The sequence below is a fragment of the Rattus norvegicus genome, chromosome X (assembly GCF_036323735.1).
Source record: "Rattus norvegicus strain BN/NHsdMcwi chromosome X, GRCr8, whole genome shotgun sequence".
Taxonomy (NCBI): domain Eukaryota; kingdom Metazoa; phylum Chordata; class Mammalia; order Rodentia; family Muridae; genus Rattus; species Rattus norvegicus.
The window spans coordinates 111,262,421-111,290,420 of record NC_086039.1 but is presented as its reverse complement, the minus strand read 5'-3'; the positions used below and the strand labels follow the sequence as shown (position 1 = coordinate 111,290,420).

The following is a 28,000-nucleotide window of genomic DNA, read 5'->3' as shown; positions in this document are numbered from 1 at the left end:
GGACCGTGTTGATAAATTCAATTCTATACAGCTATAAAATATTTCTTATCTGTTAACTACAACTTCAGTTTTGCATTTTAGGTGCTCTGTCTGGTGATTCCACTATTAAGATATGCCTCCAATGACTGCAAATATTCAGCCTGGGATATAAACAAAGTTTTAAAATTCTAAGTATTTTAAGAAGTAATTCATTGAGATACCAGTGTGAAGGTGCTTGCCTGTTATCCCAGCATTTGGAAGGCTCAAGCAGGAATATTGTGAATTGGTAGCCAGCCTGAGCTGCATAGTAAGACCTTGTCTCAAGAAATTTCACAAATTGGGTGTGGTGATAAATGCCTTCAATCCTACCACACCTTTAATCCTAGGTGGAGGCACATGGGCCTTTTAAACTCAAAGCCAGCCCTGTCTACATAGTGAGTTCCAGGATAGCTAGGAACCCTGTCTCAAAACCAAACCAAACAAACCAACCAAAACAACAACAGCAATGGAGCGCTCACAACAAAAGTTATGCCATAGTGCCCTCACTTAAATGAGGGTGAGCTCCATGGAAGGTTCTAGTCAGCATCAGCTCATTATTATATTGCAGTCACTTGAAATCAGAAATAATCTCATTTTCAATTTTGCCAAAATGGAAATTGTTCATGGCCATATCATAGTCCCAAGCCCACATAGTCTTCCCTTTCGAATGAGATGGGAGTACTGTTCTTACCGTGTGTAGTAATGAATGACTCAAACTCATACTGAGTCTTAAAGATGGACCTGACTCATACAGTGAAGAAAAATACCATTTGCTCTGGTAGGATATATTTTGAAGACTTTCATCAAAAAAAAAAGGTAAAATTTAAAAAATGATTTCATGTTGTTTGTTTCCAAAACCAGAGTAGAGTAATCCAGAAAGTCCGCAGAGAAAGCATTATGCAAACGTCGTCACATAGAAGAAATGAGGTGCATCTGCCATGTGCACAGTTTGCCATCTGCACTTTTAGGTATCATATATTTGGCAATTTTCATCTCACTCCACTAAATCAAATTTGCAACCAGTTCCTCTAGTTTCAAGCATACAGAGACGGAGTCTGATGATACTCTGGCCCCAAGAGAAGATTTCTAATGGGCAACTATGGCTGTCTCAAAGAGCACAGGCTTTTACAACAGTATTTCTTATTTTATTTTTTGAGATTATACTATGTAGGCATTTTAAGAATCCAAGAGCCCCAATAAATCAGTGATGCCACTCTTTTTTTATGACTTTGGCATTTTTTTAAAGATTTATTCATTTTATTTTATATGAGTACACTGTAGCTGTCTTCAGACACACCAGAAGAGGGTTTCGGATCCTATTACAGATGACTGAGCCACCACATGGGTGCTGGGATTTGAACTCAGGATCTCAGAAAGAGCAGTCAGTGCTCTTAACTGCTGAGCCATCTCTCCAGCTCTGATGATAGCACTCTTGAAGGTTCACAGGAGCCAAAAAATACCTAGCAGACGGTACAGAATTTCCTAGAAGGGTCCCCTCACCCATATAATTCTTCCTTCCTTGTTGTCTTACTTTGTCCCTTTGCATATATATCTCTACTGGATACTTTTATAGGTGTCCTGCCTGTATACTCCCCCCTCCCATTACATTTTCCTCATTTCTTTTCCTTTTCTTTCCCTCCTTCTTTTTATCCTGGCCCTGTGTTCTTTTCTCCATTCCTCATAAATTGTTCATTATCATACTGCACAAAAATGGGCATCAGAATTAACCAATAGAAACGTTTCTTAAACAGCCAGTAAGCCTCTTGCACTCTCTTTGTTCTTCTCTTCTTTGCTCTTATCTTCTTCCCTGTCCCTTCTCTCCGCACCCCACCTCTTTCCTCCACGTGTCCATGGCTAGCCTCTTTTACTTCTCCCCTCTGCTACTCTTCTTCTCTCATTAAACCTCTCCATGTGGAAAAAAAAGAGAAACAGCCAGTAAGTTGTTTTTGTAACTGTTAAGGAAATAACCGCAGCCAGGCAACAGTATACATGCAACATAGAGTTGGAAACTTCCTTTCCCTCTACAGCCCTCACCAGAGTCAAGGTCTCTCTCCTCTCCCTTGTTGGCAGTATGCTTAGGTTTGAGCAATAGTTACATGTTTGCATGTTGTTTTGTGTCCTGTTGTTTCTCCGATGGGAAAATGCTAAAACACCTACACAATGAGAAAATAAATGTTCAGATGAGGGTTTAGGATTCTAGTTTTCTAAGTTTCTGAGGTGCAGTGGTATTTCATATGCATTCTCTTCCCAGGGTCCTAATGCCTAAGCATGGCAAAACAAGGAATTTCCTAATGGTCTAAACCTCTCAAAAAGAAATTAAAAAAAAATCATGCACCCTTCACTTGCTTCTCTTTTACCTATCCGAATAGCAGTGCTTAGTTGTGGATTTAATTACTTGTGCTACGAAATGACTGTCAGTAATAGGAAGCCCCTGTCACTTTGGTAACTTCCCACTGCTTACCTGATTAACAGACTGACGACGGTTCAGGAAGCGAATGGATGGCTTGCCAGGTGCACTTCAGTTATTCTTGTTGCAAGTAATAATATTATTTAGGATGAGCCTCGTAATATCTAATGTTGTGCCTCCTTTCAGCTGTGTTTTATTTCATTGTTAGAAGACACCCTCACAAACCTTGATTCCTTGATAGCTGAAGTCCAATTTCTTAACATATTCTTTCTTTTCTTTTTCTTTTTTTTTTCGGAGCTGGGGACCCAACCCAGGGCCTTGCCCTTGCTAGGCAAGCGCTCTACCGCTGAGCTAAATCCCCAACCCCATCTTAACATATTTTTGAAGTGCTGCTTAACATTAGATAGTAACTTTGACAGATGTTAATGTTGCTTCTCAATTAAGTGAAATGTGACCGTGGGAAGGTGCCACATCAAACTGAATACAGTTGAATTTGGTATTTGAACTAGATTGTGTTTTAAACCTTTCATCGCCATCATGGGATTGATGGCGCAGCCCGCTGATTTTGTTCATCGATGTTTGGTTGTTTTCCCTAGTACTGTTTAAACATTAGAGAATGGCTTCCTATCATTTCAAGGAGAATTTCATTGTCAGTTTACTAGAAAATCCTCTCGTCACATTCTTAAACACCCTTAAATTTAAACTGGCAGATACTTGTTGGGTATAAAATGTTTTCATTGGACAGTATTAATCACTTATTGCAGATTTCTAGTGGCCAAGAAGTCTAGGAATATTTGCCATTTGGCTACTAAGAAATGGAGCTGAATTGATTGTGTATCATTTTTAGGCTGAGGCAGTACAGGTTTGAGATCAGAAGTGCCAAGTAAGAGAAATATTTTGTATTCAAATTAGAAAGTATAATGTATTCACAGGCAAAGACTAACATGTGGATAGTAGCAGGGATTTTGGACTTAACCTTAAAAATCCGTGTTAGAGCCTTACTACCTCTGTCTTTGGCTTAGCTTGATCATGTCCACTAGGTCATTGCACAACTTTAGATGGCAGCATCTTCTCCAGAGCCCTAGGTTTCACAGTGTGTATGGAGTATTCTAAATGAGCTTGGTCGAGGTAAGCTGAATCCTTGTGTGTATCAGCTATCCACAGCAGCCTGTCAGCTTGGAGGTACACCTACAGCTGAGTTTTTACCTCTTTAGGCCCCCTTAAATCCTTACTGGGCTTTCGTTGCCAGTGCATTTCTGTAGGAATTTGCATTGAGAGCCATTGATGTTTCTTTGCTCACAAGTTTAATGATAAGTTGCTTGGAGATGGGTGAAAAAATGTGAATACTAAAATTTCCATTTGAATGTTTTGATACAGTCAGATGATTCCCGCCGTGCTTTGAAGCACTGAGCTTGAGTCTTAGGATAGCAAAGCACCCTGTCATTTGCATCCGTTCTTACCTCACTCATTGTTCTAGATACCCTTTTCTCTCCAGTCCTTGAGTGACTGAGCAGCAAGTCCCCACAGCATGAGAACAACTTGTTCCATTTTAGGTACATGAAAATACTAAATATTTCAAACAGGTTGAATTTTATTGGCCTTGAATTACCCTTTTGCTGGTCAGTTTAGGAAATAAGGCAAACTACAAAGTATTGAGAAATTATCTGTGTAGTGACTTCATTACATGCATTCTTTTAGTGAAAAAAGATAGAGCTGGAGGCAAAAAAAAAAGTATCCTCTTAAGGAAGGCCCAGAGGTATTCTACAAAACAACAAAGCAGTAGATGACAACAGCATTGGTGGGGATGTTAAAAACAGGGACTTCTAGATGTTGCAGGTAGGAACACACAGTCATGCAGTCTTTATGGGAACTCTTAATCCCTCACAAAGTTAAAGACATTTCCTTTTTATTTGAAATGTTTTCTTCTTTTATGTGAGTGTTTTCCTTACACCACATGTGTGCCTTGTGTCCTGTACAGCTCAGAATTGGGCGTCAGATTCCCCTGGAACTGGAGGGAAAACAGAGTTCCAGATAGCTATGAGCTGCTAGGTGGGTGCTCAGCATCATGGCCTTTCCTCTAGGAAGAATAGCAAGTCCTCTTGACTGCTGAGCCACCCTTCCAGCTCAACAGAATCACCTTAATGACTAGTCATTATGTACTACTAGTAGGCATGTACCGAAGAGAAGTGAAAAATTATGTCTTTGTTAAAGCTGATGTAGATATTCAAACAGTGTATTTCATTTATTTTTATCTTTTTTACTCTGTTGTAAGTCTAATTCTACATACGTATATGGACAGGAACTTGAGAAAAGAGGAATGGGAAGTTATGTTTCATGGTATAGTTTTTTCAGTTGAGGAATCCATGAATTTCTGGTGATCAGTGGTAGTGATGGCTCCACGAAACCGTGAGGATACTTAATTCTGCAGAAACATAGATATGTAAAAATGGTAAAAACATGTTTTATGCATAATTTATCACAATAAAACTCCCTCCATAACTCCAAAAAATATATTTATGATGTTAAATATAAAGGTTTTCTTCTTTTCCTTTTGTTCTTTTTAATGAGAAAACTGAAAAATGTGATTGGCTTTTTAATTAGCTGGGGATACTTCTACACATGCGTTAGCATTGTATTCCAGGATTTGTGTGTAAACGGTGCTTAAATATACGTACGTGTGTCTTCAACTTGCCTTTGGATGAGAACTTGAGAACATTTTTTAAGAACTTTATTGTCAGTAGGAAAATAAAGGGAGCCAAACCATAGGAAATTGATGTTGTTAAACTGTAAAACAGTGAAATGCTGCTTCCAGAGTAAGAGTTTGCAATTTCCTGGTTTTCTTGGTTGATTTTGGCTTCTTGAATGACATGCCCGTTTATACTGTATAAATATAAACCATCCCCACATTTTCCTAAGATGATATTCTTTTGTATAGTGGGATAGGAGGAAACCAGAATGCACAGAACAGACAAAAGCAGTGAGTTTCAGAATGCCAAGGAAGGGCTAGAAAGTGGAAGGAAGAAGAAGGTACATAACGGGAGCCTGTTTACAAATACAGAATGTGTAAGGACACTGGATTCTGACTGTGAGTCAATTAAAAGGGAATTAAATGATTTCTGAAGGCTGTGGTGGGACTTCATTATGTTTCTGAGTTTGCAGTCTATGAGAGGGAAACAATGAAAAGTTTTCTAAGATACTGTGTCGACAGTTCCATTCATCTGTTAAGTAATCAGAAGTGTGTTTTGCTTGACCAGGAAGTGGTTTCTTAGAAAAGTACAGAGTACATGGTATGTGTGACAGGCAGGGAGACAGTAAGAGGGGGTTGAGGAGGGTGCCATTGATTTAGCTCTTCCGCTCTTGGAAGAAAACCATTTTTATCTTTTACGAGGGTTTCTGTAGAACTTGGCACAGTGGTACTTGATTAAAGGGTCTAATCAGAGTTGTTGTACTCAGAAACTCAGAACTCCGCTGATGGGGTTAATGACCTCCCAGTCTCCTAATCAGACCTGTGCTGTACACATGAGCCCTGTAGTTGCAGTCTTTGAATACGATCTTCAGTTGCCCTTTATAGGGCACATGAATTCAATCCTTGTGTTTTTGAAAATCTCTGATTTGAATAATTATTTTCTTTTACTTTGATTTTTTTCTGGATAAAAAAAAATCATCCTTTTTGAGTTACTTAATGATCTGCAGTAGCTATTGCAACTTACATTAGTGCTTTTGTGTTTTACAATGAGATTTTCTCTGGAAAAAGACAGTTATGTGTGATCATGTATACATTCTCTCCTCCAATCATTGATTCAGAGGCCTTCCAGCATGTTTCCACTACTCTAGTTTTTCTTCTTCTCAGATGGAAACTAAAGCATGTTCTGCGTTTACAGATGATATGGAGAAACATAGAGAAAATGATCTTTAGGAGCTGGGATTGAACATTCACTCATCACAGTTGAAGTAGTCACAGGATTGGCCAGTAAACAAATTCTATGAAGAATACTGACTTCTAAAATCGCTGGGCTTTTAAATGCCTTTGATGATGATCACTTGTGCGCCTTTGATACAGTTCTGCTGCTTCTTAATTATTTACCGGATTCAAATGATTGTCAGTATTTGACCTTAGCAACCTTCATAACCAGTGATGGCTTTAATCTCTGCTGTCTTCAACAGTGCCCTTAAAGACAGCCGTTTTCCACCAATGACAAGGGATGAGCTGCCACGGCTTTTCTGCTCGGTGTCTCTGCTCACTAACTTTGAAGATGTTTGTGACTATTTGGACTGGGAGGTAAGATTATAGACATGTTTTACATGAAGGTGACTCCTGAGTAGTAGACGTTAACAGCTTGGTCCATAAAATAAAGCTTTCCATCCATTCTAACACAGAAATAAAGCTCCCCATGGAACAATGAGATATGATTGGCTTTTTTTTAAATGGCAACTATACCCAGTGGTGTTAGAATCTCCAAACTGAATTCAGTGTTCACTTTATCCTAGCTCACCTAAGCACCCAATAAAGGCTGTTAATAAATAGTGAGAAAGAGTGCCTGGACTCTATTTCTACCTGTATTTCCATTCTATTCCAGAGCACTGTGCTGTAATTGCCACTGAACATTTAGGCAGTCAGAGTACACATGTTAGAAAGAAGTAGCAAAAGTCAGCATAATAGATCACTTGGGGGAAAGCAGTTTGTGACAATGGCAGAGTAGTAGTAAACTAGAATGAAATAATGTGAGTTTATCCCTGTCTACATTGATATAGACATTTGGAATTACAGCACCAATACTGTTCCTAGAGTATGTCTATGCATTGCTGTTATCAGAGAAACCTATATTAATCATCTCTTTATTCTACTGTTCTATGTGGGCACTTCGCTAAGTTCTCATGGCGATTTACTTTGGAGGATAAAATAGCTGAGTGGAGGTCATGCCTGCATTTCTGAATACCAGCTGTGTTCCAGACAGCTTTCTACATGTACAGAGTGGCGAGATAGGATCTGTACCTTGGTTCAGAGAGAAATGTATATATACGTTATGAAGAAACTTGTGATAGAAGTATGATTCAAGGGAAATACGTTGATAAATATAGCATCCTCTCGCACTCCACTTATAAACAGAATTACTGTACTTTTACAAGAGCTTTTCCTTCAACTGCTCTTTTCCAAGAATCATTCCTATTACTGAGACAGCCTTGGAACCAGGTCATTGTCTTTACAGTTAGACTTGAATTTTATTTTGGTTTCTTTTTGATTTCTTGAGACTACAGATAGGTGACTCCATTGCACTTCACTACTTATGGGTACACAATAATATTCTGGAGATCTGTCTCAGAAGATCTCTGATCTGAATTATTTTGTGACCCCAGAGCTATTTTATAGCTTTTTGCACCAGAAGATGATGAAAGTGTCCCCTCTGGGTTTTCTGATTGACTTTTTGTACCATTATCAGAAAATGAAGGCATCCTAGGATCTTTGTAAAAGAAGAAACAAAATAATTTAATAACACTTAAACCAGAAAATTTCAAGTGTCAACCCTTTTATAGAACTGAAACTCCCTCCCTTATTTTTTGTTAAATCTGACATGGTATTTGATGTCCCCTTTCTCCCCCCTTTCCTCCTTTTCTTCTTTCCTCCTGTCAACCTTTTTGTTTGTTTGCTTAAGATAAACTCTCAACCATGTTGTCCAGGCTGCCCTTGAACTCAAGATCCTCTTACCCTCTGCCTTCCTAATAGCAGGATCCCAGGTGCGCTTCACAACACCATGAGTGTTTTTGCTGCTGTTGTTTTTGACTTAATGGTTCCAATTGATGTCCCGATTTATGAACATTTACTATGGTCTGTATGGCTAATTTTTTTTTACTAGTTTACGACTGTTGCTTTCTTTTCTGTAGCCACAGTTTAATTTTTGTTTTGTAAATGAGAAAATTCAGTGTATATAGTGGTAGTGTGGGGAGCAAAAAGTGGAAATGAACAAGCTAAAGAAGCACTTTTACCCTTACTGCAGCTACCGTGTTGAAAATAACAGTGTTAGCATGAGTGAACACATTAATATGTCTTATCCATACATGCATGTTGAGATCCCCAACAAGTGATAAGTAGGTAAGAGTAAGCACCTTTGCGTTCACATCAAGCTTCTCAGCAGTGACAGGTCATCTTGCTATGTGGCTTTGATGTTCACAAAATGTATCTGTTTTCTACTGGGTGAATGGGAAGTACAGCAACTGAAATATTAATACTGTGTACTCTGTCCAGTGCCATTTATCTTTTGTGCTGACTATCTGTAACATTGAATTTCTACAAGATTCTATATTCTTTAAACTTGGTGTTTGAGAATATAAATATTTGTCTTATTTTCTTAAGAATTTTTTTTAAAATTATTTATGAGTACACTGTAGCTATCTTCAGACACACAAGAAGAGGGCATCAGATCCCATTACAGATGGTTGTGAGCCACCACGTGGTTGCTGGGAATTGAACTCAGGACCTCTGGAAGAGCAGTCTGTGCTCTTAACCACTGAGCCATCTCTCCAGCCCCCAATATTTGTCTTCTTATGTAACCTTCTCTTGTTGATTTAGAACAACACACATGGCTTTGTACTTTTAGTATATCAGCATTTGAAAATGAATTACACACTGCTAGAATGGTTGTGCTAGGAGGAATAGACTGTCTCTGTTATTTCATCAATGTTTCAAACAAGACACTGGAAACTCACAAGAGATATAGTCTCCAAGAGTAACAATTGCATTTAGATTTACATGTACTGTTGTAGTTGAAAATGGAATACTGTTCTCTTAGGAAGGATAGTCTAGATCTTCTAAAGGTTGCCTTTCATAATTTATGAAAACCATTTGTACTTTAAACAGGGTGTTAGAATGGAAATTAAAGTATTTTTATTTATAAACTGATATAGTTCCACTTCTAGATATATGCCCAAATTAATTCAAGGCCGATATTGAAACAAAAACTTAAACAATAATTTTCATGGCAGTACGTTTCACATTAATCACAAACTGAAAACCCAACTGTTTATCAATAGCTATATCCATATTAGCCATAACCCATGCTATAGCTATACATAACCCATGCTATGTATATAGAATAGACAAATCTCTAGGAAGATTAATGGATGAATGGTTGTCAGAATTTGGAAAATTCCTGATTGGGAAGTGACTCTTTATTGGGTATAGCATTTCCATTTGCAGTGGTGAAGTTCTAGAATTAGTGGTGATTAAATTTTACAAATGCACACTCACACACACACACACACACACACACACACACACACACAGAGAGAGAGAGAGAGAGAGAGAGAGAGAGAGAGAGAGAGAGAGAGAGAATTCTTAGCAATATTGACTTATTGCAGAAAACTTGACTTTAAAGTATAAAAAAGAAACATAAATCCCCCCACAATCTCACCATTTAGTTTCTGAAAACAGTCAGGACCATAGTAGCATCTATGGCCTCTACAGGCACAGATTAAAGCAGATGTAGACTGAAAAAGGTTAGAAACCATTATATCTGTACCACAACTATATACTTCTGTCATTGCAGTTGGGTATTCGAAACTGCATTTCTTTACATTCTTTGTCTATCAATCAATACATTTGCATGCTTAGTTGTATGTGATTATTATGTAAAAAATGGCTTATCTTTATATATTAGTTAATTAGATATTTTAGATCTTTCATTTGTAAAAGTTAGACAATATTATGAAAGCTATAAGCTTCTCTTTGAGAAATTTTACATTATCAAATAATTAGATCTCTTTTCCCTGAATAAAATACCCTATTTTCTGTATTTAGTTTTAACATAAAACGCAGAGTACTGCATGTGCTTATGTCATAGGGGAAAACAAAATTATTAATGATTTTAAAGAAAAAATAAGAGTACATTTGTTATAAGCAGAAGTTGGAATAAGGCCACTGATGATATGTGACATTCTACTTCAGCAGAATCCCTAATTAGAGGGATCATTTAAAGGTATGAAAAGTGAGTAATTTGGGGAAAATATTCATTAACTGATATGTTGTCATCATCCACCTGCAAAGCTGAAATGATTGTTCAATGAGGAAAATTATTCCCCCAGGGAGAATTCCAACACAATCTCCTTTGTGTTTGAACATAAAAACTTATCACCACCACTGTTCTGTGTTCTTCCACTGACAGCGTTATGCTAATTCTAAATGACAGGATGATTGACAGATATAGCACTTTAGAAAGAAAGCAAACCTCATGTAGCATGTTGGAACCTTCCAAAATGACACACAGCCTGCACGTAGTGTAGTTGCACTGTTTGAGAGTCATGTTTCTTCTTGAAACAATATGAAAGGATGTAAGACAAATGCCAATCAGCAGAGTGTGATGGGTTGGTTCTAGGTAGAGTCAGCTCAGCTGCTCATTTTCAGGATATTCTAAAGAGCAGGCTTTGTGTTTGGAGCACTTGGTTGGCATGCATGCTACCATTGATTTTGTTGGAATCTAATGTACCACATCGCTGACAGGAGTCAAAATATTTTCTAAATTATAATCAAGCATCTTTTACTTAGAGGGAATATCATTTCATGGCATGAAGAACAGATGTTTTCTAATGTATCCTAAAGTAAATGCTTAGATCACATTTAGATAAGTTAATGGCAGTTGCATGAACTAGAAGACTTTTTCTTCTTTATCTGACTTTGAAGATAGCTTTTCTGGGGGTTCAATTTTAGCATATCACCCTTACATAGAATTATCCCATGCTTAATGGAGCTGGCCAGCATGATACTTCTTGCATGATTCAAAAATCTGTCCCTGGACTATTAAAGCTAGACCTTGTATCTCTAGTCTCTCTCTGTCCCTAATATAACAGAGCGTCTGTCATTGTATGTGAGCCTTGAGGACTCCTGCTACTCAGAGAGCTGTACTTCATTTTCAAAAGAACCTCTAATGCACCCCTCTCCAGTGCTCACAGTTCCATTTCTGATGTATCTGGTTGCAGTTAATAATAGGGCGCTTTTGTAATAGCCTTCGTGAGAATAAACAGATGAGATGAACAAATTGGCTACTGTCATTATCCCCCCCACCATATTTTAGAAGCTAATATTCTTCTTTTCACTCTCCTTTCCCCCATAAAGGTTTCATTTTTTTAAAAATCCTCTTTATGTACAACCGAAAACAGAGTTCCCATTCATATACAGATGGCTAGCATGACTCACAAAGTCACCAAGCAAAATGACTTCTAGTTGCATGTAGACAGTGTGTTTCCTCCTTGATTAGTTTTCTACAACTATGATGTACATTATGTTCTGTTTTTCTTTCTGCCCTAAAATTCCTGCCCTCAATGAACATGAGACAGACTACTACAACAACAACCAATAAAACAGTCTACCCAGGTCAGGAAATTGTTCCTCATCTGCCACTCCATCTCAATGTCCTTCTAAGTCGTGGTTATAGCAAGGCAGTCCTTGTCATGAAGCCCTGCTCTGAGTACTCTTTGGGGTTCTATGTAGTATTAGGGAAGGAATGGTTGCACTTATTGGCCATCTAGGTATCATCAAGGCCTCAGGGAACAAGAAGCTTAATAGGGAAGCAAACAGTAAAGCAGCTTCTTAGAAGTACTTACCCCATAAATGTTTGCATTGTCCATTTGTGAATGAACAACAGTCTGTTCTCAGGTTTCCTGTCTTCCTGTCTGTATTGTTTGGTAGAGGAAGTTTTTCTGTTATTTTTCCCCCTAGTATCTAGACTGCCTTCCTTCTCATTCCCTGGAGGTTCAGTTACAGTTCTTTCATATGCACTTTGCATGTATCCCCAGCATTTAATTTTTTTTCAAAGTGCTGCATTCTGAGGAAAAGGAGACTTGGGTTCTGTGACCTTTCTGGACCTCGGTTTCTATACTAGGAAGTTGAAAGGGTTGGACTAAAGTCTCTGACAGAGTGTGGTTCTGTGACAGAGTCCCTTTTTTTTTTTTAAATGTCTTCTGTTTTATTTTATATGCAGAGAATGAATCAGCCATTTAGAAACCATAAAAAGAGTTCCCTAACTTTTGAAATGGCCATTGTCGATGTAAATGTTGGCCAAAAAGTGTAAAAGAGTCTATTTTTTTAAATTATGTATTCTCCATTTCATTTTCACATTTTCATTTGGTAACAATCTTCTAAGCTTTCAATGCCTCTGTTTCAGGGCTGTGTCCCTTGCTCCCTTAAGTCAGTATTCTACATCTAATGTAAGTGTACCAATTGTGTTGTATTGTTCATTTCACAAATGATCCTTTGCTTTATAGAAGGATACAGTATAGTTTCTTTATTGCCTTTTTCATGTTTTCAAGATTAATCTATCCTCATAATTCAAGCCCCTTATAACTGTTTAGAAATAAGTCTCTTTGGTAAGCTAAGCTAACCCATATTGTGTCACATACTCAATGTACACTCAGAACTTGGATAAGATTTTTCTTAGTTTCTTATCAGGCAAACATTTCCTACAGAAACATGTTTACCCAGAGATGCCCTCTCCACTTCAGCATTCGAAGAGTAAACTAAGTCATAGCTGTAGGTTCTCAAAAATATAAATAACTTCCCTTTCCTCCTATTTAAATTAATCTCCTTTGTCATGTCTTTTTAAAAAATGGTAGGGATGCATTTTTATAACTTTTGATGAAAAGCAAGCTTTTTATGAAATGCCATCTATGTTGCTGAACTTTGCATGGGAAGCTTCAGCACGTTCAATTTTTCTGAATGCTTATTATAATTACTCATAATATAGAAGTTTTCCCATAATTACACTCTGAGCTGTCATTTGCTCACTGTAAACATTTGAATAAGAGCATTTTCTATCTTTGCAAATGATACATTAATATATTTGGCTTCATAGCTTTTTAATGTACCACTTCATTAATATTGCTTTATTTCAAATCTTAACTGATTCTTCACAATTTCATTGTTAGACAGTTCAGGTACTTTAGTGTCAAGCTATTTGGTAAAAATAAATGTTACATCTGATTTTTGTTAGTGGACTTCTGTGACTAAATTGGCAGGCTCGTATTCTTTATAGATAAGAAGTTTAAGTTTCCTACATGAGTCATAACTACTACAAAAGCTAAGAACTGGTCCTAAGAGATTGAACTAATCTATTGCTAAGCTAAAGTGACTAATTTACAGAGATTTGAGCCCAGAGCAGTATATATTTATTTTATTCAAGAGAACACTTGTGGTTATTGTTACATAACAAGAAAAAAATAATCCATTAGCTGACATAGATGATGAAAGCAGGTTTTTATATTCAGTATTATATTCTACATTAAAATATTACTAATGTCCAAGTGGTGAATCTGTAATCAGTTATCCCTTATGATTTATATTTTCTTACAAGACTTCTCAGGAGTTATTCAGAGTGCTCTAAGACCCAGGTGTGTGATAGATAAAGACACTTGAGATGCACACCTTATTGGCTCAGTTCAGGAGAAAGCAGTGTTAAGTCACGAAGTTACCTGTTGGTCACATTAGGGATTACAGGGCAGTCACACTAGCTTTTCCTTCCAGAGAAGTTCTGCGTGTGCATCTCTTCTTGTATTCATGGTCACAGCTGTTAACCAGGTCCAAATTTCAGAAAGACTTTAGAAATCCTAAATTATCCACTTTCTAAAGGGGTCACATTAACCACACAGATCCCTGCAGAACTCCAGAATTTCTAATTCAAACTGGTGGGCAAAGAAATGCAGCCAACCATGGGACATTCTGTAAATGGAGGATCTAGAGAATATATAGTCTAAAAAATGTTTTTGGGAGTACAGAGGTTGGGGGTAAGCACTGAATAGGATCTGGTCACAAAATCTTCCCAATAGAATTAGTCTAGATTACAACCTTGAAGTAGGAAGGCCCAGGTTTGAGATATTGTCATCTCCCATGTTGAATTTGCTTTTACTAGGAAAAGTCACTATTGTGAAAGGCTGATCTGGAGTGGGATAAAATCTGCTGTGCTGCGATGAGTTTGAGAGGGCTATAGCACTGTAGGTTTGTAGTATTTTCAGAGAAAAGAAGCATCTAGTTTTCCACCTAGAAATATGGGAGATGCAGACTCTGGGTCACATCTGTGGACCTTCCTGTGCAGCACTTATTTCTGGTCACATGACCCTAGGCTTCTTTCTGGATACATATGTATGTCATCAGCGATGCAAGCCTTGAAAGAGTTGGAATTGTGCCAAACATCCCGGCTTCGCTCATTAAGAGCTGAGTCCTTTCATTTACTTCAATGATACTGGTATAAGAAGCCTGGCAGGTCAGTCTCTTATGAATGGCCAATAACAGGCTGTGCTGTTAATTACAAAGCATATTTTGCCAAATGATTTCATCCAAAAAAGTGTGCCAAACAACTTTTAATTCTCTGACCTCCTGCTACACATTTCTGTATGTTATTCAAGATGAACTCACTGGAAAGGAGTGTGGTAAGCCATGGCCATACTGTTAAAAAAAAGCATAAGGCCTCAACAAAGGAATTAATGGAACTGGCCCTGCCAACAGGCTGAGACAACACCCAAGGAAACTGATTGATATTCTTGGCCCAAATATTATCAGGTGCAGATTTAGCTTCAAAGGTCAGGACTTTGGACATAATTGTAGACCCTTAATGGTCAAAGGTTTCATGGAGCCCATTCAGCTGAACTAGCACGGCTTTTATAGACAATTATACTCTTGGCCAGATGACTTTCTTTTTCTTCATCATGTTTTAACCTATTCAGATTGTCTGCTCTGATTGGGTTCACCAGTAAAAGCAGGACCGTTTGGTAATTCTGCTAATGTATTGTAGGACTAGCACTTGCCTTACAGATAGATGAGGGTTTATTAAGCTTTGACTGTGCAGCCGTAGAGTGCATAACATGGACTACGTATTATAAGAGCAGGAGAGGGCACTTTTTTAATGCTCTTAGGTTGAGGGCCACTGCATTAGAGAATAATAATTTTAAGTGAAGCCACATTTCTAAACAAGGGGCCAGATAATGAGGATAAGTGAAATCTGCACACAGTCTCAGGGTTCATTTCAGCCATTAGTTATAATCTCGTCCACCAAACCTTTTACTATGAAGTAAAATTGATTAATTTACATGTATCTCTTTCCCCGTACACACATGCTTGCTAATAGAATGTTTAAAAAGAGAAATGAACAAGAGAACAAAGATGATGGGGGCTGAGACCCAGTAGACTCAGGGATACAGAATCCCTAAACTGGAGAATCATGATAATATATCTGAGGGGCCAACATTAATCTTGACATGTAATCATTCCAAACAATGTTAAAAACAAAAGATTGTATAATGTCATTAGTAGATATTACTTGCAATGGAATGGCTCAGAATAAATATGACTTTCTCTTTAGCATGAAATTGAAGTCTGTTGAACTGGTCTTAATGTTCACTCAGCACACATCAATATAGGTCCCTTTAATTCCATATCCTCTTATCTAGAAGTCTTGCATTTAATTTACTACAACTCTAGTTGATTTCTAGCTCCACATAGCAAAAGTATACTCTTGATTAAAACAATATTATAGCAGCTGATAGACCTTGAAAGCACTTTTTCTCAGATATTTTAATCATTTTAAAACTGACCTACAGAGTCCCTTGAAGCTAGATTTGTAAGTCTCCTGTCTTTGCCCACTTGGCTACATTTCTGAAGCCAGTGCAGTCACTTAGGGATACATTGCCCTTCTTTTCCTCGCTGCTTTCTCCTTTTCTATCCTAAGTAGTTACTAAGGTAATGTTAGAGCAGAGTTACTTCAGGGAATACCAAATCTCTATGTAACGGATCGATATCTCATTGATAACTGCAACAATAGCTGTGATAACTCGGGCCAGCAAATCATCTTAAGGGAGTGCACATTATTTTTACTTACAATCCCTTGGGGCATATAGGCCATTGTCGTGAGGAAGGCATACTTGCAGGAGGATGAGGCTATCACCTCACATTGTATCAGTGGTTGGGAATCAGGCAGATAAAGACCAAGAACTGTGGGACCAAGCTATGAAACCTCACCTGGCCTCCCATTACTTCTTCCTGTAAGGCTCCACCTTCTAGAGGTCACCAGCTGGAGACCAAGTTTTCATGCACAGGAACGGGGATGCTTTCCATATTCATACCACAATAGCGTTCTTTTTGATCAAGAAGACTTAGTTTGCAAAGCTGGGGACTTTAATAAACTGATCAGAATTGGTTGCTTTCCACAGAGCACCAATTTCTACTCTCCTGCTTTGATTCTTCAGTGTATCTATTTGTTGGAAACCATAGTCCAAACATGATGAAAAAACTATTTATGAGTACCAAAGAGAACATTAGTGCCGTTCTCCACATTCTGCTAGTTGAAAAACAAGTCACCCCAGTTTGGGGCTTCCTAGCTTTGTGGCATACCTTTTTGACCTATAAAAACTGTTGCTTTGCTCAAATCATTTACTTTAAAATGACCATATTGATAGGAACTTTCAGTTATACAAATCATAAGAACCCAGAAATGTGTTTACTTTTAAGTCAAAGTTGATGCCTGGGCCTTTTCATAATAACAAAAGTAAATCAACAATCTTGTTGGTGAGTAATTTTTATTTTGTTTAACATGCCCTTCATTTTGATCTCATGTAAACAGGTTTCCCAAGGAACAATTTATGTACCCTACAATTAGTCTTAGACCATTTTAATTACTAAATTGCTAGGATTTAAAATCTCAGAGATTTCTATTGAAGAGAATCGTGTTCCTATAAAGAAAGGATTTATGTATCTAAACTACTCCATCTGATTAATTATTTTTCTCCAATACGTAGGTGTGTGGGTTTGTCATACTTGTATGATTAGTTAGTAGGAGAGTTTTCTGGTTTAACTAGGGTAATAGTCACTGTTGGGAGTTGATCCTTTTCCAAATATTACTTGCTGAAACATGAGCTACCCTGCAATTCTAATAAATTTTTCACCCCCTTCCTCACCCCTAGACAGTTAAATATTGTTCAACATGCAGATAAGAAACTTGTCTCAGAGTTTTGACTAGACATCTTAATAACACCAAAATTATCTTCAATTTTAACATGACAGATTTTTGATAAATAGAGGTAGAGTCAAAATTCATTCCTGTGAATGATTGAGCATAAATTATGTGTGCTCTGTATTTAGAAGAAACAAATTATGAAGCATCTGATACTATAAAGTATCAAGGTTGTCATTGCTTGGTGCTATATCAGACATTGGGGGTGATTGCTAGATGCCCTTCATCTTCAAAATATTTGGCAACTACACACTCGTATTTCCTCTCAGCTGTCCGCAGTCACATCCCATGGGGTCTGAGAGGCCTTACTGTGGTGGTTTTTAAACAGCTGTCCTGGTTGCATTTTTAGCAAGAGGAGATTTATAAGAGTATTGATATTGAATAGATAGAATAGCCACTGGGATACACTTTAATAAAAAAAAAACCACATTAATTGCTCAAAAGATCTGACAGGCTCAAGGGGTATCTATATGAAGACAGGATGAAATCCATTTATCAGGGGACATTTCATAACCTGAAAAACTAGAAAACTTGTGCCTAAGGGCAGAAATAGCAAAAGCGGTTCTCACTGACATGTTTCTCCTCTAAACCTTAACATGTATACCCACCCGGAAAGCATAAAAGGCTGTCTTCATTCATCTACTCTGAAAAGATGCCTCTGTCCTGGGAATAGTATGTGCCTGCCCCTATACTTGCCCTCCAGTGTGTTAGGCAGCCTCATACTCCTCTCAGGAACTCTTGATCCAAGGCAGCTCGAGATATGGAAGAGTGGAATAGGTAATTGTCCTTTTACATTTTCATTTTTATTATCAGTGTTTTCAAGCAAGTTAGGAGTTTATAATAATTTTTCTTCAGCTGTGTGCAACATTTGATGAGGGACTGGACAGCTAGCTTCCTTTTGATTGTGTGCTAATTGAAGGGAAAGCACATTGGTTTCGCTTACAAACAAAAAAATAAACCAAAACCATATTAGCAACATATCTTCTTACAGCCAATAGACTTCCTTTTTGGGTATCACCAAAAGTTTCATCCTTTAAAATGTCACAGTGGTACCTGAGCTAGGATAATTAACTACAAAAATGCCCAATCTGAGGGTAATTTGAAGTGTTTATGGGTGTTACATTGAAAACTGCTATGTACCCTACAGCTGATTGTCTTCATTCCTTTTTAGGCTTTTCTTCTAAGCAGGGTCTCACTATGTAGTCCAAGCTACTCTGGAGCTCACTGGGTAACATGGGTTGACCTCAAATACCAGATCTCTCCTGTCTTGCTTTCCATGTGCACCACCCTGCCCAGCATACTTTCTTAGACTTATCAGGGAGTGTTGGTTTGCCTACATGGGAGTTGGGGTTTTAAAGGCACTAAAACTTGCCAGAGTCAGCCCAGGAAGTTTCAGGACATAATCTAAAGTCGTGAGTGTGGCCACATGGGTTTTTGCTCTAGTTTCCTTATTCCAGGCTGGGAGTTGTGGCCATCGACTAGCCTACTCTATGCTGATTGTTTGTTTCCGGTTTCTAAGCAAATAGCCTGGCATATATTGGACACATGCAAAGGTTTTTGCAGGCTCTATGGATAGCATGCTAGCCTTCTAATCCAAAATCAAAGCCTTGGATAACAGAAACCAAATACATACTTCTGAAAATAAGGGGAAAGGATTGGGGATATAGCTGAGTGGTAGAGTGGTTGTCTTAGCAAGCACAAGTCCCTGGGTTTGATCTTGAGCTCTGAAAAAAAGTAAAAATAATAGGAGGGGGAATTGCGTTGAAAGTTAAATCATAACCTTTTCTTTCTGTTTCTATGAAGAAGTCTGTACTAATAAAACTGCCAATTTCTTTCAGGTGGGTGTGCATGGCATTAGAATAGAATTCATCAATGAAAAAGGATCAAAACGCACCGCCACCTACCTACCGGAGGTTGCAAAGGAGCAAGGTCATTGTTGTACTTTATTTCATATGATCTAGTGAACATTTTAAACAGGCGGAAATGCAGTCACTGACCTTGCAGTTATGTCTGATAATTGATGAACATCACATTATAAGAACTGACTCACTCATCACTCCACTGCAATGTCTGGCTCGAATTGGTCGAGTACTCACGTGGAATCTGCATCTTTGCAGTAATGTCTGACAGCATGCTCATAAGTGCATACTTTTAAAATGGCATAGATTTGTAAAAGTTGGGGGTTTTCTTTTCGGCAACCATTTGTTACTACTTTGTCACACTGTTTTCCATGCACCAGTGTGCAGTAATTATCATGATGGCATTAACAGGCCTAGGTTTAGAGACAGCCATGTAGTTTGATGTCATTCATTGTCAATATCCAACAATTCTTACGTGATTTCCATAACTCATTCAGCTAATAGTGAAACTGTAAGCTTTCCATTAAGATTGGGGCACTGTGAATGCGTGAAGTATTGTATATTTAGTCTATACTTCATAATCAAAAATAATTTTCTTATTTCACAGATATACCACACATCTTTATGAACCAGTATGGCTACACCAAACAATTTCACTATAGTACTTTGATCTTCCTAGCCACTACTAAATTCTATTTTCACATTAGTTAAATGAATGCCTTTTAAAAATTTTATAGCACTTATCTTTTCAGAAGGCATATGTTTTTCCTGTGTGTGCTCATATAAATATGAGAGATATAACAACAGATTTTAGTGTGTTAATCATGCAGGATCATCGACTGCATAAAGATACTAGAATAGCATTCATATTAGAAACAATAAAATACCATTGAATATTTCACACAAATATAGATTAAGTGTAGAAGGTACCATTAAGACCAGCAATTACCATGACATAGTGATTAGAGCCCCCAAACACTAGTGAGTTGACACAAGTCATATTTTATTCATTTATGCTTTCCTTCTCTTTTGAAGGTATGACCATTAGAGAAAAGTACAGTAGTTGTGATTTATTAGAGACATGACTGAATGGTTTCTTAGACAATTTAAGGCATGTGGTGATGGACTTGAATCTATACAAGGATAAAATCTTAGCTCTTCTATATGACTGTTTTTAGGACCAAAGGAATTGATGGCATTTGGTGACAGGGATAGCTGACCTCTACAAAGTCATTTCTGTATTTAACCAAAGGTGCTTTTGTGACATGTGCTTGACTGATATTTTATCTGATTTCCTCTGCACAGGATGGGACCATATTCAGACCATAGACTCATTACTGAGAAAAGGAGGATACAAAGCTCCAATCACTAATGAATTCAGAAAAACCATAAAGCTGACCAGGTACTAGGATGGCATTTTCTATACTTCTAAGGATATGCTTGTAACTTTGATTGTTTTCCCAAGACTCTCGAACTGCACTTGCTTCTCTTATCTCCAATAGTGGAAACAAAATGGCGGAGCCCACTGAGAGTGCACACACTGGAAGTCGGCTAGGCAGTAAAGACTGCATGATACCCAAGCCCATCCTCTCCATCTGTAGCCCTGTATGATTGCTTGGGCTTTCTACAACAAGCCCCTGAGACTTCCAACTACCTTACTGGAGAAAGTACCAGAATTAGCTGTTCATAAGCTTTTGACATTGCCTAGCAAAACCCCAGGATTCCAATAAGCAGTCCTAAAATTTAAATTTAAGCTCAGAATTTTGGCAGCGATAGGAGTCTACTATGAAAGCTTATTGAATAATAACACAATTGAACTGAACTTGAATGCTAAATAAATGTCATCATAAAATAATAGGGATACTTACTTAAGGAAAGTATTGAATGTTTTAGAAAAATGGGATACTGTTTCCATTTATTTCAGTATTTCAGTTCCAGAAAATTGCATTACATGCCCGTAGTAAAAAAAAAAAAAAAGAATTGTTCTCAGCTCTGTACAGTTACAAATGTGAGAATGTCTTCATTTCTGTTCTTCTCAGGTTCTGGTTGGAGAAGAATAGAAGGGCATGGATAACAATAGTTACTACTACGGCAGAATATTACGGATGTGTAGGATTATACTGCTGGGGAGGAGGAGCTCCAGGAAGGCAGTGGGTAACAGACAACTTGAGAGTGGAGGTGGATTGAGGGCTGGTTGAAGAATGAGTAGACTGACAGGTAGAGAGCAAGGGAGGAAAGGGATTCCCTGAAGATGTGCTGGGAATCAAAGCCTGTAGGCGGTGCAGTACAAAGCCAGTTTTAGGAAATCTAAAGCACTATGCTTTGGCTGGTCTTTCAGTGCACATAGGAAATGTCACTAAGGGAAAATGTAGTCTAGAAGTAGATTGAACCAGACCATGCAAGGCTTGACCTTCTAAACTAAGCAATTTGGACCTGATTCTATAGGCATTTAATGGCCTTTATAGGTTTTATAAAATGTACTGCAGGCCAGGTATGGTGGAAGTCTTTAATCCCAGCATTCAGGAAGCAGAGGGAGGTGGATCGCTATGATTTCAAAGTCAGCTTGGTCTACAGACTGAATTCCAGAAGTAGGTAGACCCTAACTTGGGTAGTTAGGATTGGGTCAGGTAAGTGATGGAGGAACCATTGCTGTTGTCTAAGTACTGTACAGCAGTCTAAACAAAATACAATGTGGGTCTTTAACTGGAGCTATGGCAGCAGGATATGGAGGCTAGGACAGACCGAAGCATAATGTGGAAGAAATGGAGTACTTGGCCATCACTTTGGGATAAGGGAGGCAAGGTAAAAGGGTCAAAGTCATCCCTCAGAGAAAAATTGAGGGAGTCCAAGAGAAGACTTAGGTTTATGTTTCAGTTCTGGATTTGAATTATGTCTGCGTAGAACTGTTTGACACGCCACTGAAAGCATGCATGTGTAAAGTTCATGATGCAGCTGATAGCCTGGATAAGCTGTGAGGATCCATCCCAGTGCATGGAGGAGGGCAGGGTGTAAAGTCGAAAGTGCGAATGTTGGAACCCAGGAAAATCCTGCAAGGTAGGAGTAGAAGCAACTGTCAAAGAGATAAGAAGCTGTCTGAGAAGCAGGGACAGAAGCAGGGAAAGGTGGAGGTGTATAATCCATGGGCCTTCAGGACAAGTGGTATGTGGGAGTATCGTGGAAAGTTCCAAAGAGAATCCTAAGGAGCCTCTGACAGCCATGAAAGGACAGTGGCAGAACCAAGGGACACTGAGCACCTGATAGGAAAAGAAAGAAACTGAAGGGAGAAACTGTACTTAACTCTCTTGAAAAGTTGGACAATGGACAAATAACTAGATATAGGCAAAATAAGAGGGCTTCAGGCCTGACATGCTGTAGCATGTAGACAGAGAGAGGAAGAAAAGGGGGCGGAGATAGAAGACCTGATGACAGGAGCCCAATGAATGAGACGAGGGGATGCACACATGATGGTAAAATATCCCTCCCCTGTTCCTAATCGCAAAGTGGGAAAGGGGACAATGTCATTCCTGGAGCGTGTTAAATAAGGAGCAGCAGAGCAGAGAGCACTGGATTCCTGTGTTCTGATCTCAGCTTTGCTGCTTACCAACTCTGTAACTTTGGGCAACTAATTGCTTCTCTCATGGCTTCTTATTTCCCACTATGCAAAATGATCTCATAGGACCCTTCCGGCTCTCATAATAGCATGACATGTGTTTCTCTCTCTCTTTTTTTTTTTTTTTTTTTTTGGTTCTTTTTTTTCGGAGCTGGGGATCAGGCCCAGGACCATGCGCTTGCTAGGCAAGCGCTCTACCACTGAGCTAAATCCCCAACCCCGACATGTGTTTCTTAATGTTAACTTTTCTCTCCTACTCTCTTTCAGGTACCGTAGTGAAAAGATGACCTTGAGTTATGCTGAATACCTTGCTCATCGCCAGCATCATCACTTCCAAAATGGCATCGGGCATCCCCTTCCGCCATACAACCATTATTCCTGACACTGAGCCGCACAACCAGTCACTGGGCCTCACTGCAGACCTCTTCCCGGGAGACCCTACACCTTCTTGGTCTAGCTATCTCTTTTACTGTACCATTTTATGATGATAGTTTCCGTTGCCATGGTGAAGCTTCTACATTGTTAGTTAAGACCATCATGGTAACGGGTAGGACAATGGCATTTGTTAAGAAGATCCTGTTTTATTATTTTAGATCACATATTCTTTTTTGCAGCACATACAGCTTTTGGGGTTTTCTTTCCTTACAATATTAGGTATATATATATTTTTTTTTTGCTTTACTATCTCAGACAGGTTTCTGTCTTTCTTTGTTCCTTTTTTTCTTCCTCCTTCCTTCTTTTGACTGTGGATGGAAGAAAGTATGCAGTTTTTGAGGATTTAATAGGTTTGTCTTTAGTATTCTTCGGTAAGATAGTCATTTTTTGATAGCTGAGTCGGGGATTAATTCATAACAAATTCAGGTATTTGTATATTACTCTTGAATTTGCCTAAAATTCTATTTGCTATGACAGCTTAGTATTTGGGTCAAGTACACATTTTTCCCATGGTTAAAATAAGTGAGCTTTAGACTAAGTAGTGACCATTCAGAGGTCTATGATAGGACTTGTCACAGAGAGCAAGAAACTGTTTATGCCTTCTGTGCTGGGTATTGTAGAAGAGACTGCGTCATGTCATAGAACCAATTTACAACCTAAAACACTGTTTTAGAAAAGCAGAAGCTACCTTTCAAATGGGCTGCAGAAATCATTTTGAAAGGCAGCGTATATTGGGAAGAGATCAGATGCAGAATTTAGTGCCTTTGAGAAGACTATAATTAAGTCAAATTAAGAGGGGTTTAAAAAGGCAATTTAGAGAAATATTCTTATAAAATTTTATTGTTTCTATATAAGAAACAAGAGATTACACAAATTCCTTACTCCAAAGTATTTTTTTAGCTGAAAAAAAATTATTTTGAGCAAATAACCAAAAAGACATTTGTCTATTTTGTATTAATTTAAATTTGTTAGCTTTAGGTTTCAATGAGTCATAATTGGCCAGAGACAACTTTAGCTACTAAGACATGATAAAGATAATCTAGTAAAAACAAAAGTTCATACATACTATGATTTCAAATTTGTCATCACAGAGACAATGCTGAGTTTCGGAGATACTACAAAGAGTTTGAATCTTTCCGCACTACAGCCTTTCGATAGAAACACATTTCTGTGTTAACAGATAATCTGTTAGACCTGTAGAGATGGCACTCACATGTGTTAATTAGAGCCCAGCTCATTTGCAGGGCTATTCTTCCCATGGCATAATCAAAGAGAACTTACGGGTGTCAATGGGAAGGAAACCCTTATGTTAGCCCCAGGAAAACCCACGATGATTCTGGCAAAAGATGACCTTTGTTTTATGGTAATATATATATATATATATATATATATGGGAAATATATATAACTTTTTCAAACAGGAAGTCATTAGAACAAGTGGTGAGTGAAATGCTGCAGAATGTATATTCTACAACTATGACATACCGCTAATTATTGAAATAGTCAAGCTTATACATTTAATTGCTGTGACAAGTGACAGACTGGTAGTTCAGAAAATCCTTGTCTAGTTTGTAATTGGCTGAATTTGTTCTCCTTGCCATCAGGTCAACGTACACAGCTTCAGGTTTTGATGAGAGTTCTTTGAAGTTTGGTATTTCTTCATCCACAGAATCCACTGTTGAAGTAACCATTTTCAGTTATGATGCCTTAACTAAGAAGCCAATTGCTAGCCTGAAAGGCAGTCTCAGTAGCCAGTTCCATTGAATCCAGAGAAAACAGAAGCTGCTGAGCTTTAGAATGGGCTTCTAAGTCCTGTTGTTTCTACTTGGACACACTTTGGGGTAGATTAGACTTTCAGTATAAAAGCAAGCGGCTACTTGACATTATCTTGCCCTTATAGGGAAAGTGAGCACAAGCTGAATGGTATTGTCTGCTTTTACAAAAAAGAAAGAGAGAGAGAGACCGAGAGATTGAGAGAGAGAGAGAGAGAGATTGAGAGAGAGAGAGAGAGAGAGAGAGAGAGAGAGAGAGAAGAAAAGGGGGAAAGAAAAGGAGAAGAAAGAGAAAGGGAAAAAAGAAAAGTAATTGTAACATAGAAACCGAAGAGAGACAGACTAGACCAATATTGTGAAATCCATCTAATCCATCATCTCATCATTTCAAAGCTCCTCATCCTGGGTGAGCTTATGGCTAGATTTTGCTGTTGTTGTTGTTGTTGTTGTTGCTATTGTTGTTTTTAAAGAAAAGATCTATCACATACATATATGCATGTATGTGTCCATATACTTACACATGCATACATGCATATGTGTGTGTTTATGTATTTAACGGTGCTAATCAATCTTGAGCAGGTCACGTGACTGGTCATGCGGACTCTAAAATCATATCAGATTTTTTAAAAAATCCTTGATATATGCAGATATTATACAGATTTTCTTACTGGTGTAATAATGTTATACTGAAGAATAACCATCCTGCAGGCTTCAAAGGACGAGGTCAGCAATATTTCCCACCATGGCTTGGGGGAAAAGGATAGTTTTGTCTCCTTTTGTATTCAAGTTGATGCACAGTGCATTTTTGTGTCTAAGTAGTTGTTGACTAAAAGACTTTGTAGTGTAAAGGGTGTTACACAAACTATAATGGTGTGCTTCAACCAAACCAACGCTAGGCCCTTTCACTCTTGTTGTATATTACAAAGCTGTTAAATATGTGCTTTGAAATAACTTTGAACATGTGGAAATATGTAGCATGTGTCTTTAACTCAGACAAAGATTCTAATTGCACAAGTTGTGTTCTAGCCAGTTGTGGTTTATTTGTTCAGAAACACAAATGTGAATTGTACTCTTTATCACCAGAATATTGTATGAGTTCCGTGATCTTTAAACAGCTCAGAAGTAATACTTGAACTTCATTTGAGTAGCACAAAGTTTACAGAGCCCCCTTTTAAATGTTAATTAGTTCCAGCTAAGTTTTCCTTTTTTTCCTTTTTTCCTTTTTTCAAATGCAACTGGGTATTTTTTGGAAAACAATGTGTATTTTATTTTTGGTATGTAGTAAAAGGCTTCCACTTCTGGAAGGTTTTGTTATACTTAAAAAGGTCAGCCAGGTACCAGATTCTAAAACAACAATTGCCCCCTCCCCCTCAAGTGGCCTTCTGATTGCACGAATGTGCTACTACCCTCTCCAATCTCCCCTACCCTGAGGAGGTCAGTGAAAGTGATGGAGGAAGTGCAAGGCTTGCTCTCCCCTCCCCTGCACCCCACACCTCACCTAGGATGTCCACTTCAATGCAAATAGTTCCATTGCACACACACAGCACACCGGAAGTTTGTATACTGGCCTCTTTTCCTGTCTTCAAATGTGCAAGAATTTGAAACTGTCATCTGGAATAGGTTCCATCTCTTATGTGTGTTAGATCAAACCAAAGAAGCCCCCAGCCATGCCCAAATGCTGCTCCAAAAGCCTGCCTTCCAGTCCTTACAAAAACCTTGCAGGATTAAATGTGTTAACTTTTTTATTTTTGTACAGTTTCTAAGTGATTTTTTGCTAGTGACGTTAAACTGAATTAAGTTTATTTGAGGAGTGTGAGCACCTCCTCCATTTAAATAAACTGGTGACTTTCCTTTTATTTTTTACAAGTGGAAACCCATTGTGTGCCTCTCGATTTAAGGGTTTCTGATTACATTATTCTTATGACCAGCATTGATCCTTTATATACAAAGATATGTTTTCCTTGTTTTTTATTACTGTTTCAGAAGAAAATGAACCTTTTATTTTGCTCCAGACCCAGTAACTGCGCTGGTACTTAGAAGCACTGAGAAAATAACAAAATAAAACAAACAAACAAAAAATACTTTTGTAAGCACCTCTGACTGCTTTTGTATATCAAAGTTGATTACTTTTGAGATATTTGGATCTAGTTTCTAAGTTATTTTAGTGTTTTATATGTTTCCCAAAATTCCTTTGAATCGGTCACCAGCATAAAGAGTTTTTGGTGATGCAATGGTGAGAATTGTAACAAGCAAAAAGCTACCTGGAGTAGCTCTACCCTCCCTTCTTAGTAACCTGGTGTTTTGATTACAGTGAGATATCACGGATTATCTAAAACCCCTTCGTTGTAACCAGGTCCTCCCTCCTTCCACACTGAATTGCTTACTAGTTTGAAGAAGCTATTGGAAGTGGGCATTTTGTATGACATGTATGGCTTTAAAATATTAAAAATGAACAAAAAGACAAAAATATGAAAAGGTTTATGTGGGTCTGTAAGGTATGGCTGTGGAAAGACATTGTAGTAGTTTTGACACTATTGTTATTACCTTTAAAATCATTTACCCAATAAAATGTTAAAACTGAATCTTTGTTTTAGCTTTATTTATTTAACCTGCCTCGTGGTCGGATGCTAGGCTCAATGGCATGTCTATGTTTAAAAGACGGGGTCTTCTGGGCCTAAGGATGGTCTTTGTACTCAAGGGTGATCAGAGCTGGCAAAGGACATTGATAGCGATAGAGAACACACCTGATTAAGTGCACACTGTTTCTTTTAACATCAAGCCTTGCCTTTTCTCAGAGTACATGTTGGAACCTGAAAATGTTGGTGGTTACCCAAGGGACATGCTACACACTGAGGCTGAAGAGACATGTACTTTGCCAGTTCCAGAGTGGTACTTGTGACTTTTCTGGTGACTTCC

At 38.1% G+C, this 28,000-nt stretch overlaps 1 protein-coding gene across 1 annotated transcript in view; it reads left to right on the top strand.

The window, feature by feature from the left end:
• Ammecr1 (AMMECR nuclear protein 1) overlaps window positions 1–27,629 on the top strand; it is a 105,308-nt gene extending 77,679 nt beyond the window's left edge. Inside the window, 4 exon segments of the mRNA NM_001427680.1 lie at window positions 6,590–6,704; window positions 19,248–19,338; window positions 20,574–20,670; window positions 23,146–27,629. Of these exon segments, the coding sequence (NP_001414609.1) occupies window positions 6,590–6,704; window positions 19,248–19,338; window positions 20,574–20,670; window positions 23,146–23,260 (418 nt within the window). The 3' untranslated portion in view covers window positions 23,261–27,629.
• The last annotated feature ends 371 nt before the right edge of the window (window positions 27,630–28,000 follow it).